We start from the raw sequence: 18150 nt of genomic DNA, 5'->3' as shown, positions 1-18150 counted from the left end.
AAAGAAATACCTGAACTTCTTCCTAAATGATTATTTTGGTTGTAAGAAAATGTAATGGAGTATAAGACAGAGAGAACATGGAGATCAGTCAGAAAGCTGCAGTAAAAACATGGACTGTACTGTAGGGAACACTTGAAAACCATATATATGAGGACACATACTATCTTTGGGGCTGGAGAGATGGCTCAGGTTAAGAGCACTGTCTGCTCTTCCAGGGGTCCTGAGTTCAATTCCTGGTAACCATATGGTGGCTCACAACCACCGATACTGGGATCTGATGCCCTCTTCTGGCGAGCAGGCATACATGCAGATAGAGCACTCACATACATAAAAAAACCAAAACCAAATATATCTGCTGATAGAGCCTTCTATCCAGCATCACTGAGGGAGGTCAGCTGAAGTGTTCTGTTCAGTCAGTACTTAATTACCTACTAGACTGAGCAAGGACGAATACCTTACAGTCCTCCCAGGATCTCACGATAGCAGTGCCTGAGAGCCAGGCTGGTAACCTAGCGCTCTTCCAGAATGGACGCAAAGTCATGTAGGAGGCTGTCTGGGAGACTGCAAGCAGACGTACACACAGCCCCATATCTAATGAAGGAGCGCTCCGAGTCCCTGATGCCAACACAGACCTGCCACTGGCTCCCCCAGTGAAGACCTCTAGCACTGCCTCTTGTCTGAGATCCCTTTAGGACAGCCAACAGTTCTAACCATGGGTCCAGCATTGTAAATGTCACTCACTTGACTCTCGGAAAAACACAAACAAGGCAGATACTCATCTGTATTTCTGTAGCTGAGAAACATGGAGTATTTAGTGATGTTAAATTTTTTGTCCATAGAATCTTGTTTTTGTGTTATCATAACTGAATACCTGAGATGGGATTATTGATAAAGAATAGACATTTTGTTTAATAGAAGAACTGAGGAATCCCAGATGAAACTATTGCCATTTGATCGTGTAAAGGCCTTCTTCTGTTTCACATAGGCAAGCTTGGTTGAAGTCTCTTTTTAATCGATTATTATTATTCCCTGGGGATTGAACCCAGAACCTTACACATGCCTGGCAAGTACTATACTATTGAGCTACAACTATAGCTCCTAACCCTCTTTAATTCCATTAATAATCTGATTAGCCATTAAGGCCTTACCTCTTTTTTAAAAAGTTTGTTATCATTTATTATAATTTATTCAATTTGTATCCCAACCCTGGCTTCTCCCTCATCTTTTCCCAATTCTACCCTCCCTCTCTCTTCTCTCCCTATACCCCTCCCCTAGTCCACTGATAGGGGAAGTCCTTCTCCCCTTCCCTCTGACCCTAGCCTATCAGGTCTCATCAAGACTGGTTGCATTCTCTTCCTCTGTGGCCTGGCAAGGCTGCACCCCCAATGGGGAGGTGATCAGAGAGCCAGCCACTGAGTTCATGTCAGAGAAAGCCCCCCACTCCCCTTATTAGGGACCCCACTTGGAGACTGAGTCTGTGGGCTACAGCTGAGCCAGTTTTAGATCCTCTCCGTGCATGGTCCTTGGTTGGAATATCAGTCTCTGCAGGAGCCCAGGGCTCAGTTTTTGTTTTTTGTTTTTTGGCTCTGCTGGTCTCCTTTTGGAGCTCCTGTCCCCTCCAGGTCTTCCTATTTCCCCCTTCTTTCATAAGATTCCCTACACTCTGCCCAAAGTTTAGCTATGAGTCTCAGCCTCTGCTTTGATACCTTGATCAGTAGAGTCTTTCAGAGGCCGACTGTGGTAGGCTCCTGTCCTTACCTCTTAATAATCATTGTACTGGCAACACTTGAATTTTGGAGGAACACTACAAATGGGAACATTTCCCAAGGTGGTTACTGGTGGGGCTAAAAAAATCAAATGTCTATTGTTTTACATTTATTTACTTATAAAATTTCAATGTTTATTTTTGTTTTATGCACATTTGCCTACATCTATGTCTGTGTGAAGATGCCAAATCCTCTGGAACAGGCAGGTATGAGCTGCCATGCGGGTACTGGAGACTGAGCCTGCGTCCTCTGGAAGAGCAACCACCGAGACATCTCTCCAGCCCCGAGTTATTGTCTATTTTTTTTTTTTTTTTTTTGGTGGTGGTGGGGAGGTGGTTCAAGACAGGGTTTCTCTGTGTAGCCTTGGCTGTTCTGGACTCACTTTGTAGACTAGGCTGGCCTTGAACTCAGAGAGATCCACTTGTCTCTGCCTCCCAAATTCTGGGATTAAAGATGTGACCCTACCATGCTGGGTGAGTTATTGGTTCTTAGATTATATTAATTCATTTTATTTTTTTAACATGGATGAGTGTTTTGATTGCATGTATGCCTGCATCACATGCATGCCTGGTGCCCCTGGAGGCCAGAAAAGGTTGCAGCATCTTCTGAATCTGAGATGTTATAGAAAGCTGTGAGCACCATGTGGGTACTGGGAACTGAATCTGGGTCCTCTGGAAGAGTGGCAAGTGTTCCTAACCACTGAGCCATCTCTCCAGCCTCTAGCTACTGTTTAAGTCTCTAAATTATACTGTCTTTATGCTGATGAGCTTCCTTAGTTCCTCAAAATGTTTTGACTTGAAATGGGCTTCTGTTACCTTTGATGAAGCTGGACAGAAAGAGCACCCTGAAGCTAATGTGTGACCCGGCTGCACCTTGCCCTACTCCATTCTCTCAGTGCTCGTGGCTTCCTCATACAGCTGTCACTCTCTAGAAAACAGGCTAAGTCGCTGTTTTGTAGGGACTCTGAAATGCACATATAAAAATGGCATATTCTGAGTCCTACATCCATGTTATTCTTTTTATCCTGTCACTAAATATCTTAATATTGAGGAAGAGATCTAAACATAACTACCAAAAGCCAATTTCCTCTTCTACCTTCTAACATATAAGGAGTACAAACCCTCACAGCCCCGCTAATGTAACGAAGTCTCACAGCATGCTACTTCCTGGCTTAGAGATGTAAGCAGGTAGTATCTGGCATGAAACCACTTGCATACATTAAACACACAGCACCAGGTCAGAGGACATCTGCTGCTGTCTTTCTGACGGTCTGTTACTTTAGATTTTAGATCCCCTAGATCTTCTCATCCTCACCAGTCCCTTAGGCAGGAGCAGTGCAGGAAGTCATGGGAAGTTTACAGTAAACACTGAATAAATTAGTAAAAGACACACTGAATGGTAGTTTATTTTTAATACATTTTCATTTTGTGTTCATTGTTCTCGGTGAGTGACTGTGCTCCCTGCTAACTGTAAGGTTTTTCAAGCTGTTTGCAAGATGGCAGGTGAAGTGTTTACCCTTTCATGGGGCTTGAGGCTAATATAGTTCCTTTACTATAGCTCAGCTTTGGTTTGATGTGTATTAACCTTTATCATTAAAATTACAGTAAGGGAGGGAAGGGGCTACAGCTGGGATACAAAGTGAATAAACTGTAATAAATAATAACAATAAAAAAATGTAAAAAAAAAAAAAGGTTACAATTAAAAGGGCCCCAGAGATGGCTCACAGGGTAAAAGCACTTGTCACTCAAGCCTGATGACCTGAGTTCAATACCTGGATCCCACAAAAAAATGGGAGGAAACTGACTCTACAATGCTGTCTTGTGACTTCCACATGCACACGCAGACACACGCCACTACAGTGAGAAACAAACAATATCTTAGAATTAAACAAACAATATCTTAGCATTAAACAAACAATATCTTAGAATAAAAGATAAATAAAATATCTTAGAATAAAATATCTTAAACAAAAAATATCTTAGAATAAAAGTATTCAGCTGGGGCTGGAGAGATGGCTCAGTGGTTAAGAGCACTGCCTGCTCTTCCAAAGGACCGGGTTCGATTCCCAGTACCCACATGGCAGCTCACAACTGTCCATTTCCAAGGGATCAGACACATTCTTACTAATGCACATACAATAAAATAATAAATTGTTTTAAAATATTTAGCTAAGTGTGGTAGTTCCAGGTCAGCCTAGGCTATACAATGAGACTATCTAAAAACAGAAGACTCTACACTAAACCAAAAACCAAGCCCCCCACCCAATAGCAAATAAAAAGGAAAATATTTAGAAAGAAAACACAGTATAGGCACTTTTACACACACAGTCATGGTGTAGGACAAAACATGTGAGCGCCCTAAAGATGCTAGCACATTTTTTTTCTTCTTCAAAGACATTTCTTAAATTATGTTTGAATGTCTTGCCAATTCCTTAACATTGACCTTTCAGGAAAATCATGTATAGTTCTCTGTTTTTGCACTGGCTTTTGCTCTGATGGGCCTAATCACCATAATGAGAAAAAAAAAAATCTAAGGTACCTGTAGCCATTCTATTCATATATTTAACAAGTCACAACCTTGGGATCCTGTTCTACCTGAAAATACCATTCAAAGTTCCTAGTTATTATTACTAGGAGAAACTTTTAAGAAAAGCTAATTAGCTACAGAAACCCCCAGTGGTTAACTGACTTTTAGGGGCTAAATTTCTGCTATTTCTAACTGTCCTCTGATGGCTCTCCTTGGTGTCTCAGAACCATGACAGCTGACAATGAAAACCTGCAGTGAAATCCACCCACCCTGACACTGTGCTAAGCGTCAGCCTCTCCCTCTCCAAGCAAAATCAATACTCTGTTTGAGTAAACACGTTTACAGCTTTATTAGGATGTCTTGCTTGTTCTGTAACAGCTACTTGAAGCTGTGGTAACAAATCGACTCAACTCAGTTAAACCTAGAGAGCTGGGTAAGAGGCCCATCGATAAGGTTGTTATAAAAATAAACTGCAGGAGATCAGAAGGCTGGAGCAAACAGCCTGGTAAATGTCAATATTTCCCCTCACAGAGGAGGAGGCAATCGTGAGATCACGTGCAAAGGCTGTTTCCTCTCTCAACAATGCTTCTTGTTTCAGCTGGATAAAACGTTTCGACTTTTTGTGCACAGGTCTTTTGAATAAAAATTTTACTTCCTGATCCCCTGTGAATCTGAAACAGGAAGTTGACATAAATATAATTCTTCATAATATTTCAGATTCTTTCTTTAGAGAAATATTTTGGTCTTAAACTAACTTTATTAAATGACCTTAAGCAAGTCATTTGGAATACTTGTGACAATACAGTCTCGCCTTTTTCTTAACGAAACTAAACTGTCATCATCTACATCTTGCAATTTCAATAGGATGTTCTCTTTTGAAATAGTTTCCATGACATTGATGTTGTGCCTTGAAAATTAGGCCTTGGGTGTTCTTGCGCTTCACCACAGCAAACATTCGTGGCTTTGGTGAGCATATATGCAATGTCTGCTACCTATTAGGAGCGAGCTTGCATTGTGGGTACAGGTTTTTTTTTTAGCAAACCAGGACTCAGATCCCCGGACTGTGATGTCCACAGGTTACTGACGGAACTAACATCTGGCAGGAAATTCCTACTTCCATTTGGCCAGCTCAGACAATCCAGATGTGAAAGTAATGTTTCCTTGGATTGAGAAGCACTTTCCTCCACTATTTTGTATGCAGTCTTGTCAGTAAAGTTCTGTTCTAACTTTATGCTGTCTACAGCACAACTACCACCCAGTTACGAATTCATGTAACTTGTCCATATATTACAAAACAAAATTTTCAGGAAAAAGAACCCAACAAACATTGAGTGTTAATTAATGTAAAAAGATATTGTGTCTGCCAAGATTAGTTCCTGCACAGCAGGTACACAGACAATAAAGACCAAAGTTTAACTGGTGTGTACTGGTGCAAGGACTGACCCGTTCAGAAAGTCAACTGAGAGCTGAGGCTCTGTTGTGGTAGCTTACCATGAAGCATAAACTGGGAAGTAGGAGAGAACAGACACATGGTCTTGGCTTCAGCTAGGGGAATGCCTTCAGTGTCCATGCTTATATCAGCGTCTCCATTAACCTGGTTAGTTCTAGTACCTGTTGTGTAGGATGTCTGAAATAAAAACAAATCCTGGACCTTGGGGATGTGAGTGCTTTGGGTGAACGAGGCTTGGAGTTTGATCCCCTGTACCCCATGAGTATGGTTGTGCACTGGAGAAGTGAACACAGGAAGAGCAGGACATCAAGCTTCTTCTTGGCTACACAGTGAGTTTAGGATGGGCTGACCTATACAAAACCCCCACTCAAAAAGAAGAGGAGGAGGAAGAAGAGAAGAAACAGCCGTAGCAGCCACACACTGGGCTGAGGTATGGGTTAGTGGTTGTTGCAAAGGCATGTTTCTTGGCATAAGACAACAGTAAACTTGTCTACCTGAAGCTGTTCTATGCTCTTAATTCTTAAGCACAGCAACTTATTATAGCACTTCATAGATTTCAGTAGCTTTTGCTTGACAATTTCTCATAGCAAGATGATTATAAATACTTAAAAGTGCTAAATGACAGACAGATTTTTAATTTGCCAAGTGATGAGCCAGAAATAAAAACATATAGTTCTAAATTTTATAAAAATATTAATATCGGTAGGGCATGGTTGGGTGCTCAACTTAAATCCCAGCATTTGAGAGTCAGAGGCAAGTAGATCTTTGTTAGTTTCAAGCAGACAGGGATACAGTAAGACTGTCTCAAAAACAAAACAAAACAAAACAAAAAGCTAACTGGCTAACTAAGTGAAACAGAAACCAAGGTCTCTTGGGATAGTAATGAATCTAATCTATCTGAAGTGAAAAAAACTTCTAATTTCATAACTGTATGCTATTTATTTTTTGAAGGAGGGAATGACTCAGACCTCTGTTGATATATATATATATATATGTATGTATGTATGTGTGTCAGTGCACATTTGTGACAAGAGCAGAAGAAGGCACCTTAGCCCCTGGCACTGGAGTTCCAGGCAGTTGTGAGCATCCTAATATGGGTGCTGGGAATCAAAGTCTAGTCTTCTTTGAGAACAAAGAAGACTCTTACTGCTGAGATAGTGAACAAATGATTTAACTCCTCCACAGCAGAAAGAACAAGACTTAGAACTGAATACAGAGGCTGGGGATAGGGGCGCATGGCAATGCCTTCCAATAAAACTGAATACATTTATCTCTATGAAAATGTCTTGACTTGTCCCTATCTATCCTGATACTTACTGATTTAAAAACTGTTTTGAAGCTGAGGCGATAGGCTAGGGGTTGAAGTGCTTGCTGTACAAGCAAGAGAGCAGGTTGATATCCTCAGAAGCTCCCAAACTCACCTGTACCTCCATTCTCAGAGGTAGAGATTAGAGAGCTCTGGAGCCATCTGGCTAGCAAGACCTGCCTCATCAGCAAGCTCAGCTTTTGACTGTAAAACTTTCTTTAAAGGATAAAGTAGAAAAGTAATGAAGATGTCAATCTTGGGTTTACAAACACACACACACACACACTCATACATCACAAATATACCACATACATATACACATGAAAAGAATGATGGAAGGAAGGAATCAAAGACAAAACCTCAAACCAATCAAACAAATGATAACAATAAAATACCTCTGTTGTGGGCTGGGGGTGCAGAAAGCTCTGGGCTTGATCCCTAGCATCATGAACTTTGTGTGCTGGCACAGGCTGTAATCTCAGCATCTGGCCAGAGAAAGATCAGGAGCTGAGACCCATCCTCAGATACACAGGGAATCTGAGAAGAGCGCATGCTAAGTGGGGGCCTATGTTTTAAAACAGACAGACAAAACCAACCAACAAAAATTATGTCTGAGGCTTATAACAGTAGCCTTCAAGCCAGTTGTTCAGGAAACCACTCTGGCCATTTCTCTTCACTCAGAAAGGAAGACGGGATGTCATCTAGTAATAGGAAGTAGTACAGCAACTTGTAGGTCCCATTTTGAGTGAAATGAAAATGAAAATACTGGCTTTGACTAGACACATTACTTAATCTCATCAGACTCTGAGGCTGGAGGAACTATGCAGCAGTGGTTAGGCCCAGTTTCCAACTAAGGTTTATCTAAATAAGTGGATTTTTTTTTTTGTTTCAGCTCACTACATTGTGGAAGTAGTTATGCATTACTATTACAGATGTACGGATCATGCAGATTATTGTAAATTTGACCAGATCCATGTGATAGCAGCTGGAGTATCCATTTTAAAATTCAAACTATTTCCAGTCTGCTAACTGATACTACAGGACAGGAAACTAACAGACAAATATTTTGTCATGTTATTACAGTAACAAAATAAACCTTGGGGACTGGAGAGGTGGCTCAGACTTTAAGAGCACTGGGTGTTCTTCCAAATGTCCTGAGTTCAATTCCCAGCAATCACAACCAATGATAGTGAGATCTGGTGCCCTCTTCTGGTGCACAGGCACACATGCAAGCAGAATGTTGTAATAAAAAACATATTTAAAAAGAAAAAAAAAAAAAGAAACTAAACCTTAGTAATTTTAATTATGACGTTACCTCTGGTCCTCTACCACTAAATAAAGCCATTTCATAACATCATCAGTTTTTATTGGAATAAACATCTCTTGATTGCCTTCAAATCCAGAAAAACTAAGGTACACACATTTGAGCTTTGGTGTATATGGTGGTTTGAATGAGAATGGCCCTCATAGTTTCACGGATTTTTAAAAATATTTTGTTTTTTTTGAGATTGGGGTTCTCTGTTTCTTCCTGGCTGTCCTGGAAGTCACTTTGCAAACCAGGCTGGCCTCAAACTTACAGATTCACCTGCCTCTGCCTGGGTTTAAAGGCTTTGATTTGAATGTTTGGTCATTAGAGATTGGCACTACGTAAGAAGGATTGGAAGGTGCCGCCTTGTTGGAGGAAGTGTGTCACTGGGGGTGGGCTTTGGGGTTTCCAAAGCTCAAGCCAGGCGCAGTGTCTGCCAGAGGATCTGGATATAGAGCCCCCAGCTGCCGCTCCATCACAGAGAGCCACCATGCTCCCCACCCAGCCCTTATAAGAGTTGCTGCGGTATCTCTTCACAGCAATAGATAGTGTATAGTGAATGTCCTTGTATGATAATGGCTCATATCATTGTGGTCTTAAATTCCCACCAAATCAAGACCTTTGAATTCCACTATTTATTTATATTTGCTTCTAGATGGAAACCATGTAGGATATCAGGTCTTTGAGAAAAACTGGTATATCAAAAAGTCCAGATTTCATTCTAAAATTATTCTGCATTTTGTACAACCAATGTAATATATATTTTTCTCTCCTCTCTCTTGTCCTGTCCCTACACTCTTCATTGCTGGGAAAGGATAATCTTCATTTCTTCAGATTACTAAAAAAACAGTACTGTTCAAGCAGTCACAGGCCAGGTTCTTAATGTTTGGTACTCAAGCTTACTTCACTCTCTGAGCATGTGACAATTGCAAGGTATGAAAATCTTATTGTCCCCTGTATGAAGTTGGTCTAATGGTTACTTCCATATTCCTAACAGCCAAGTGAATTTTGTAGTTCATTGGATTCTGTTGTTGTTGTTTTCAAGACAGGGTTTCTCTCTGTCTTCTCTGCCTTTGTTGTCCTGGACTCACTTTGTAGTACAGGCTGGCCTCAAAGTCATAGAGACCCTCATGCCTCTTCCTCCCTAAGTGCTAGGATTAAAGGCATGTGCTACCACAACTGGCTTCATTTGATAATTTTAAGACTTTTAAATAAATCAATCAAAACAATCTCCTACTAGAGTTGAAAGACAAAAAAGGTGGTGTCACTGCTACATGGCTGTCTAGCAGAGGGCAGATATCATGTAGGCCATTATCAAACAAGTCCCTAGAAGGCAGCAGTTACATAAAGGTTTTGACTTCTGAGCACAAAAGCATGGAAACAGCATACTGAATGCCTGTCATGTTACTTTTTAGTATCTAAGTAGAAAAGCAAAGGAATGTGGTGGCACACAAAACAATTGTAGGAATTTAATCTTCCCTCTTATGAGGTTTTTTGACATGTATATAATGTATTCTGATCATATTCACCCCTCCCACCCACTCTTATCCCCTTCTCACTCTGGCTGATCCTTTTCCTCTTCCCAACTAAGCCTCCATGTTTTTTCTTTTCAATTATGTGTGTGTGTGTCCTGACAAGTTTAGTTAGGGCCGATTACATGAGTAAGTTAGATACAGAGCAGGAGCAACTTAGCAGTGTCTACATGACTGAAAAAAAAAAATCACAAGAATTATGCATCATTTCTTTGTGTAACACACAATGAAGCAGTAATTAAGGACAGAGGATGAAGGCTGGCAAGATGGCTCCACGGGTAAAGGAGCTTGGCATCTAAGCCTAGTGACTGAGTACAGTCCCAGGGCAAGTGACTCTGCCAGCCACTGAGCCATCTTACTGGGTTTGGAAATAACTAAAGACAAAACAAAATTATTTTCTAAATATAAATTAAACAGTTAAATTTTATCAGATGAAAAACAGAATAGTTTTTTTTTTGTTTTTTTTTTACACTGTGGTCACTAAATGGCCTTAAGAGTCTTTACATATTATAGGCATTTTTTTAGGCAATACATTCTCTCACCTAAAGCTGAGATGAGAATGTTCAGAACCAAAAGCACTCAGATATAGTACAAGTTTTTAACTCTCAAAATACTATGTTCTAAACTATAGATGGGTCTTAACCATTCCTGTGTCATTTTGTTCTCCTGAGAATGTTGGTTCTTAAGATAGGCCCCTAGTCTTTTATCCAAGGGTGCCTGGACATCATCTGTCATAGGTGTATTCACTTTCAGTCTAAAGAGGATTTGTAGGTTTGGTTCACACACAGTCCTGCAAAACATATGAGTAAATCCTATCATATTAACACAGGCTAGTAGTGATGCCCAGTGGGGACGTCCTGGTTAGGTCTCCTTTCATATCATTTGTTATGATTTTTCTTCTCAGTTTCATTTACTGTGAGGAAACTTTCACTGGGAACAATGACAGTGCCTGTCACAAAATGTTCTCAATGTTTCCATTTGTTACTATGGCAGTGACAAAGAGGGTTCCAAATGAAAAGGCAGACCTGCTGTGACAAAGCACAGCAGGACAACAAGAAATTTTCTTCTGACCTAGGAAATTAGGAAATCATAGTTAGAGCTTATAGAATTTCTCTATTTCAAAAGGTACAATCCTGACACTGAGGCTTTTGAGGAAGAATGTGAAAGCAGGAGTTTTATCACTGAGAAATAAAAGAGCAAAGGTTACAAAGCATTTAAGATCTCCAAATAGAACAAGGAGGTGTGTTTGTCAAGGCCAGAGGGATTTGATACACACACACTAAATCCTTGAGATGGAACTATGAGTTTAAGTCATGTACACTGGGGGTACTCATTTATAAGTTATAGATGAGAATCAAGACGTAAGTTTATAATTTTCACTGACCAAAAGAGAACACATGGTAGTTTGTTACTGAGTTATCTAATCTGCACAAGGTAGCTAGAGTGACGCTATAGCAAAAACCTTGAAATGTATGAGAAGAAATTATTGTACTTTAGAGAGTTAAGTCACCATAACTCTGTAGACTGGAATACAGATATGCAAAGTCACACAAGACAGAAATACTCTTAGGCCAGCAAGACTTGAAAGTAACAGGATGAATATATTATCTTTCTAAAGATAGAATATGTCAATCAAAAAGGAGATATGTTAATCAGGCAATGAAGCAAAGAAAAAGAATCTACTTAGTAATGTAAAAGTTGCCACTGCCTCTCTATTTATGTCAAAGATAGGAGTTTAACAGCTGGTTATTTCTAATCCCAGGAGAAAAGCTCTTGCTGATATGGAGATGGGAACCTGGGGTTTCAGCCAATGGGTTTATTTATTTATTTTTAAGATGTAAAACCATTTCTGTTTTAAGATAGATTTGTCAGGTAGCTTACCTTGGTGCAATTAAACAGCTGCTTCATATAATTTCTGTTTGGACGTCATCCTTGCCAAGTAGGTTTACTATCTGGCTCTGCCTACCTCCTGCTGCAATCTACTTCCTGAGAGGCTCTGGCTCAAGCTCCCATGCAGCCCTTCCATTCTACAGTTTCCCTTTCTTTCTTTGATGCAACAAACTCACCTGGAGTCCTCAGCATCCATCCTATCACATAACAAAAGGTGCTCTTCAGTAAACGAAGTCATTTTATTCAGATTCTCTTCAGCAAGCCAGTGCTTGTTAGAAAGGCTGGCCTGTGGCTCTTGGCTTTAATGAGATCTCTCTCTCTCTCTCTCAAATCCTGTTTCCAGAAGGATACAGTGTAGCAACTGCATTCTCAGAGACTGACTTGAAACACTGAGTTTGGTCCCTGGGGCCTGCATGGTGGAAGTAAACCCCAGCTTCTGTAAGCTGCCCACTGACCTCCACATGTGCACCATGATATGTGTTGCCCATACTCATACAAACAGAAACTAAGTAAGCGTAAACAACAACAACAACAAGGTCTTGGGATGTAGCTCAGTGGTACAGTACTCTTTAGTTTTCACAAGGCTTTAGAGTTGGATTCCCTCCACTACAGCTGCCATCATGGCCTCTCTCTCCCAGCTGGTTAAAGTAGAATATAAAGGTTATCTACTGTAACTATTACAGTGTGACTCACACACACAGAATGTGCTGACTATGCCAACATAAATCTTCCACTGGTAACTGACATAGAGTGTCATCTCATTTTATAACCTTATGTTTCAACTGTGATCGTCCTGGGAACTCATGAGAGGTTTCTGTTTTTTAAATACAGGGTATAGAGCAGCCCTGCTGGCCTTGAGCTCACTATGAGTGAAGAGACCTTGAACTCTTGAGCCTCCTGCTTCCACCCCCTTCCCATGTGTAGTGTTACAGACATGCATAGCCACTATTTTATGTGCTGTTAAGGATCAAACCACATGTTTTATGCATGCCAGGTGAGTGCTTCAAACTACAAGGCCAGTATGGGACACTTGAGATTGTTTCAAAACAAAGCAGAACCCCTAAAGGCTTCTTTCCTTTATATTTACCTAACAGTAGCCACAGCCAAGGCTCTGAAAAGAGGCTTAAGGGCTACAGACTGAGCAGGTAAAGGTGCCTGTTCCTAAGCCCGAGGATTTGAGTTTGATAGAACCAATTCCCATAAGCTGTCCTCTGATTTTTACACACACTCTGTGGCACAACTATGCCCACTTCCCATGATAAACAAATGTTTCACACCATACCACCAGGCTTAATATCTTTAACACAAGTGCCAACCTTTCTGGCCATCAGGCCATCACTCGCCACAGTGTGTACTGCAGTTAGCTTGTCCTAGCTGGGTCCCTAAGAAGAGCTCCTTCCCTCACAGGCCCTGCATTCTCACTGGGTACCGGCAGCACGGCAGGCACACTATCTGCAGTGTGACCTGTTGTTGCAGGGCCAGACATAGTAATTGGGTCACCCTGGTACCTGTGACAGCCTCATTATACTTCCCACTAAATGTCAAGCAAATAGAACACGCACCGCTCTGCAGAGCTAAAGCACTTGAATGATCTGAACACAGCACACAAGTACACAGGCTTCTGGGCTAAGATCCCTGGTTTAACTAATTTCTAATCAGAAAAATCACTACTGTTCCTTAATGCATTATGCAGTATGGCTTAATTCTGAATAAAATATTTTTAGCTTACAAAAATTTACAGCTCTGAAGGGGATGGAATAGGAAAATTAGCTGTAGATTACTCTAATATCATCACTGATGAAGTCTTTCAGTACAAGGAAACCAAAACCAAGCATGAAGTGGTATACTGTCCATTATACACACTTTTGTAAAGCGTACAAGGGCCAGCAAGATAGGTAAAGGTGCTTCCTGGCAAGCCTTAGAATCCTAGCAGGACCACTGGCCCTGAACTTGGAAAGCAGAACTGACTGACAGCCACATACAAACAGTGGCTTGGGTGTTTATGGGAGTGTAACAAAGGTACACACATAATAAATACTAAATGAAGGTAACAAGAAAAGATAATGAAAGCTCATTGGATAAAAGAAAATGAGGTAGAGTACCTGTTTTATACCCTCAGGAATATGTATAAGAAATTTTAGAGAAATGAAACAATTTTGTTGATGAAAAGATCACTAAACTGAAATAACACTTGTTACAATCATCATATTTAAGCATTTCCCATGATGCATATCACCTTTCAGGAGAAGGTAGCAACAATCATCTCCACTGGTCTTTAAAACCCAGCCTTGTCTTGTTTTCCACTCAGGACTCAAGTTTTCTAGAGACAATGCCTGGCTTAAAACTACAGTGAACTTTGAGTAATTTAAACGTAAAAACCTAACTGTCCTGATCTCACTTTTTGCTCCTTCTTACTGGGCCTGAATTAGTAAAAAACTTAACCCTTCTTAAGCATCACATGGGCACTATCAGGTACAGACACTGTGACAATTGGGCACGAATCAGCTATCTACTGTACTTGCTATGGCTTGTTACAATGTTCTGACACAATTACTCTTGTGAAAACGACTGAGGCAGAACATAGCACCAAATGATCTTCACCAAACAAATGTTCCTGTAGTAAAATCTCCTCGTATACAATGACTGTAGCTGATGGAGAGAGTACTGGATTAAAATGTTTGACTTAGAAGCAAAGGTGAAATAAGTGAGTCTGTACCTCCAACAAATGCATCTCCAGCTCCATTGGTGTCGACGATTTCTTTCTGGTTTTGATCCAAGACAGCGAAAGCAGTGACATCATTCTCTGTAATGAAAGCAAAAAAAAGCAGACTCACTTAACTTGGTAATGCTCAGTACTTAAGATCACTGGCAAAACTTGACACTGCTTGCTCACCTGCTGTTCAGAGAAATGACCCTGTGTACTGTACCAGAGCGCTTGGTGCAGAGCAACGCTTTGTGTGTGGGTTAGTAGAGCCACAGGCAGGTAGTTCACACTCCTGCAGACTGACTCTAATCGCTCTTTTTTGGACAGATCATGTGACTGAACAGAAACTGTGAGCTAAAGGAAGTGCTTCTGTGGACTGAATCGCATCCCTTAGCAAATCCCCTGCTTGGGTTGCTGGCAGTGAAATTTTAGATCTCCTGAAAGAGCTTCGACTTTTAACTGTAAATATAGTCTTGAGTGCCTTTCTACAGAAAAATCACAATGGCAAAATAAAGAATGTTACTATTATTCTGTGAGAACACTTGCTGTCCATGTCAAGGATTGTTGATTTTAGCTGGCTTTTTATACATAAGCTAATCTGGTTACCTTTGGCCATCTGCCCCGGCTAACAAAAGGCACAGCTACTGCAGAATTCACAGGCAGAAAGAACAGCAGGGACAAGTGCAGCCAGAGCAGGGTTTGCCTTTTCCCTACAGAGTAACCTTGGGTAGTGCTCTAAGCCTGGCACATGGCAGCTCTGGTATGCTTTGATGAAATCTGGCCTAGGAGACAACTGCAAATGACTGCATAGTAGTTTCTTACTGGGAGCTGGGACCTCTGAGGTGACAAATTTGCACCCTATGAAGACAGATTGCAAACTTCAATCTCACCTCAAAGCAAAAAGGAAGTAGGAGATCTTAGGGACTTTAAGAATGACCTTACTGACTAAAGCTCTTAACTGAGGTGAGTGCCTGCTTTGCACATGTGTGCAGGTGTGTAGCATATGACTGTAATCCCAGCATTCAGTAGGCAAGAGCAGAAGTTAGTATTTTAAGTTTGAGGCCAGCCTGACCTATTATGGGACTCTTTCCAAAAAACAAAACAAAACAAAAACAAAAACAAAAAACAACAAACACCCCCCCCAAAAAACAAACAAACAAAGAAAACCGCAGAAGAAAGTTAGGGCTGTACTCTACACTGCTTGGCCATACTCCATAGACTGGCCAAGGACAAGTGGCAGTACTTGCTTTCTGGGTATCCAGTGCTCCAGGATCTGGGATTACAGTTGTTTATTATCATTCCCAGTCAAAGAGAGATTCAACACAACAGACACAGAAATGTTAATGAAAAAATGATCCCACTGTGCTGAGCAAGGAAAAACTTGCTTGTAACCCTGGCACTACATCAATTAAAATATGGAAGGAGGATCTTGGGCGAGGCCAGTCTAGGCTACAAAGTGAGACTCTATCTTATAAAACCAAATAAAACCTAGGAAATCAATCTTCTCAGAAAGGCTTGTATTTAAGAAGACAAATGGTCTACTTAGCAAGCCAGTGAGCATGTTGTCAAGCAGCTCTATCTGTGGCCTCATGGGCTTTGTAAGTCTTATGATACCTAGGAAGATGGCCTAGCATATTTACAGATGACAAAGTTATATTGCAGTGTCAGAAGGTTGGACAATCCTGGATGTTAAAAACCCAGAATCATCTATTCACTTCTAATTAACACTGGTAAGATGACTCATGAATGTAATCTCAGCACTTGGAATGCTGAGTAAGGAGGATCACAGAGGCCAGCCTGGGCTACACAGTGATTTTACAACTAGCCTGAGCAACACAGTAAAATCTTTTTAAAAAAAAAATTAAAAAAACCTGAAGCAATTAAACTTTCTATACTTTGTAACTATAGAGCCTATGTGGCAGTGAACGGGAGTGGAATGAATTGGATGTTATGGTGTAAATATAAAGGATCAGTGTTTCTATGGAACATGAAGTACATATAGTTGCATAGGGAGAAGGAAAAAGATGCAAGCAGACTTTATTAGAAATAATTGGGACTGGGCTGCAATCTGATTTAGGGAAAGGTCTACACTATAAGTATTTATAGAGAAATCAAGTTGTATTACTTTCAAATATAAGTCACACTATATAGGTGATGAACTATGATGAACCTAGAAGAAATGCATTGAATAAGGAAAATGAATGATGTTAACGAGTCACTATTATCAACGGAGTCACACTATGTGGTAACTGGACACATTCGTAAAATACTCTGGGTAATAATTAACTGTGGGGGATAGGGAGATGGTAAAGGGCTTGTCTGGCAACATGAAGACCTCATTTGATCACAGAAACCCATAAAACACCAGCACTCCTACTGGAAAATGGGTGTTAGAAGCTTATGGGCCAGAGGACAAAAACAAGAGACCCGTGTCCACAAGACAGGAGTGAGAAATAATCCCTGAAAGCTGTCTTCTAAGGCCAGCATTCGGGAGGCAGAGGCAGGCAGATCTGAGGTCCAGCCCAAACAAGCTACATAGTAAGACCTAGCTTCAACCCCTCTGCATACAAACAACCTCAAAAAACCCCAAAACCCCAACCAGAGCCAAACAAACAAACAACAAACCCTCCCCCCGCCTCCCAAACCAATAAAACACCTCACATAAAAAGGAAGCAGGGAAAGGCAGAAGGGATCAGGGGTCCCACCGCACTCTCTGAAGAGCTATTGGTAGCACTGGTTACTGGAGGAGGGGATTCGTTTTCTTCAGTGGTATAATTGCTGGTAAGTTACCCATGCTTTGGTACTCTTTAGTACTTATCTAAGCAATCCTAATCAAATTCAGACAGAATTAAAACAGAAAAAAAGCACAACAATCCAAAATAAGACAAAAAAGAAATTGTTATTATTATTTGAGATAGGATCTCACTGGGTAGCCCTGGCTGATCTGGAACTCACTATGTAGACCTGGCTGGTCTTGAACTCTGTGATCCTCCTGCCTCTGCCTCTTAAGAACCCTGAAATTAAAGATGTGCAGCAGGACAGGAGCTAATAAATACTTTATGATATTTTATCATAGGCTAGCACTACACTGACTGATATATTAGTTACTTTTAAGTGGTTAAGACCACAAAATAAATATCTGACAAACACACAGAAAGTAGATGGTTCCTGAGGAACACCAACTAAGACCTCCACATGTGCACACATATATAAATACATACCACACACACACACACACACACACACACACACACACACTTCCCACATCAAGAATGGGCCAGCAAGATATTTTAGATGGTAAAGGAGCTATCCCCCAAGCCTGATGACCTGAGCTCCCTGTGTTTCACAGAATGGAAGAAGAATGCTGACTCCTGCACGTTGTTCTTTGACTCACACATATGAGCCATGCTCTATGTTTAATCAAATACTTCTACTTAAGAGCTTACAAGGCCAGCGGGTGTGGTGGAGCATGCTTTTAATCCCAGACATGGGGGAGAGGGGGAAGGAGAGGAAGAGGGAGGTGGATCTCTGTTATCAAGGCCAGCCTAGTATCCGTAGTTAGCTTCAGCCAAGGTTACAATGTAAGACTGTCACAAATAAACAAAGAGCTTGTAAGGATTAAGCTGAGAGGATAAATGTGTGTGTGGTCTCTCAACAACAACAACAACAA

The 18150-nt window shown here is 40.8% G+C and overlaps 1 protein-coding gene across 6 annotated transcripts in view; it reads right to left on the bottom strand.

The window, feature by feature from the left end:
- Adk (adenosine kinase) overlaps positions 1–18150 on the bottom strand; it is a 422206-nt gene that overhangs the window by 10208 nt on the left and 393848 nt on the right. For all 6 annotated transcript variants that reach the window (XM_060382086.1, XM_060382091.1, XM_060382090.1 and 3 more), the window contains one exon: positions 14493–14579. In XM_060382086.1, the coding sequence (XP_060238069.1) occupies positions 14493–14579 (87 nt within the window). The remainder of the gene's footprint in view (positions 1–14492; positions 14580–18150) is intronic.

This window comes from Meriones unguiculatus, chromosome 4 (assembly GCF_030254825.1).
Source record: "Meriones unguiculatus strain TT.TT164.6M chromosome 4, Bangor_MerUng_6.1, whole genome shotgun sequence".
Classification (NCBI taxonomy): Eukaryota; Metazoa; Chordata; class Mammalia; order Rodentia; family Muridae; genus Meriones; species Meriones unguiculatus.
Note: the sequence above shows the minus strand (reverse complement) of the source record. Positions and strands in the feature narration are given on the sequence as shown.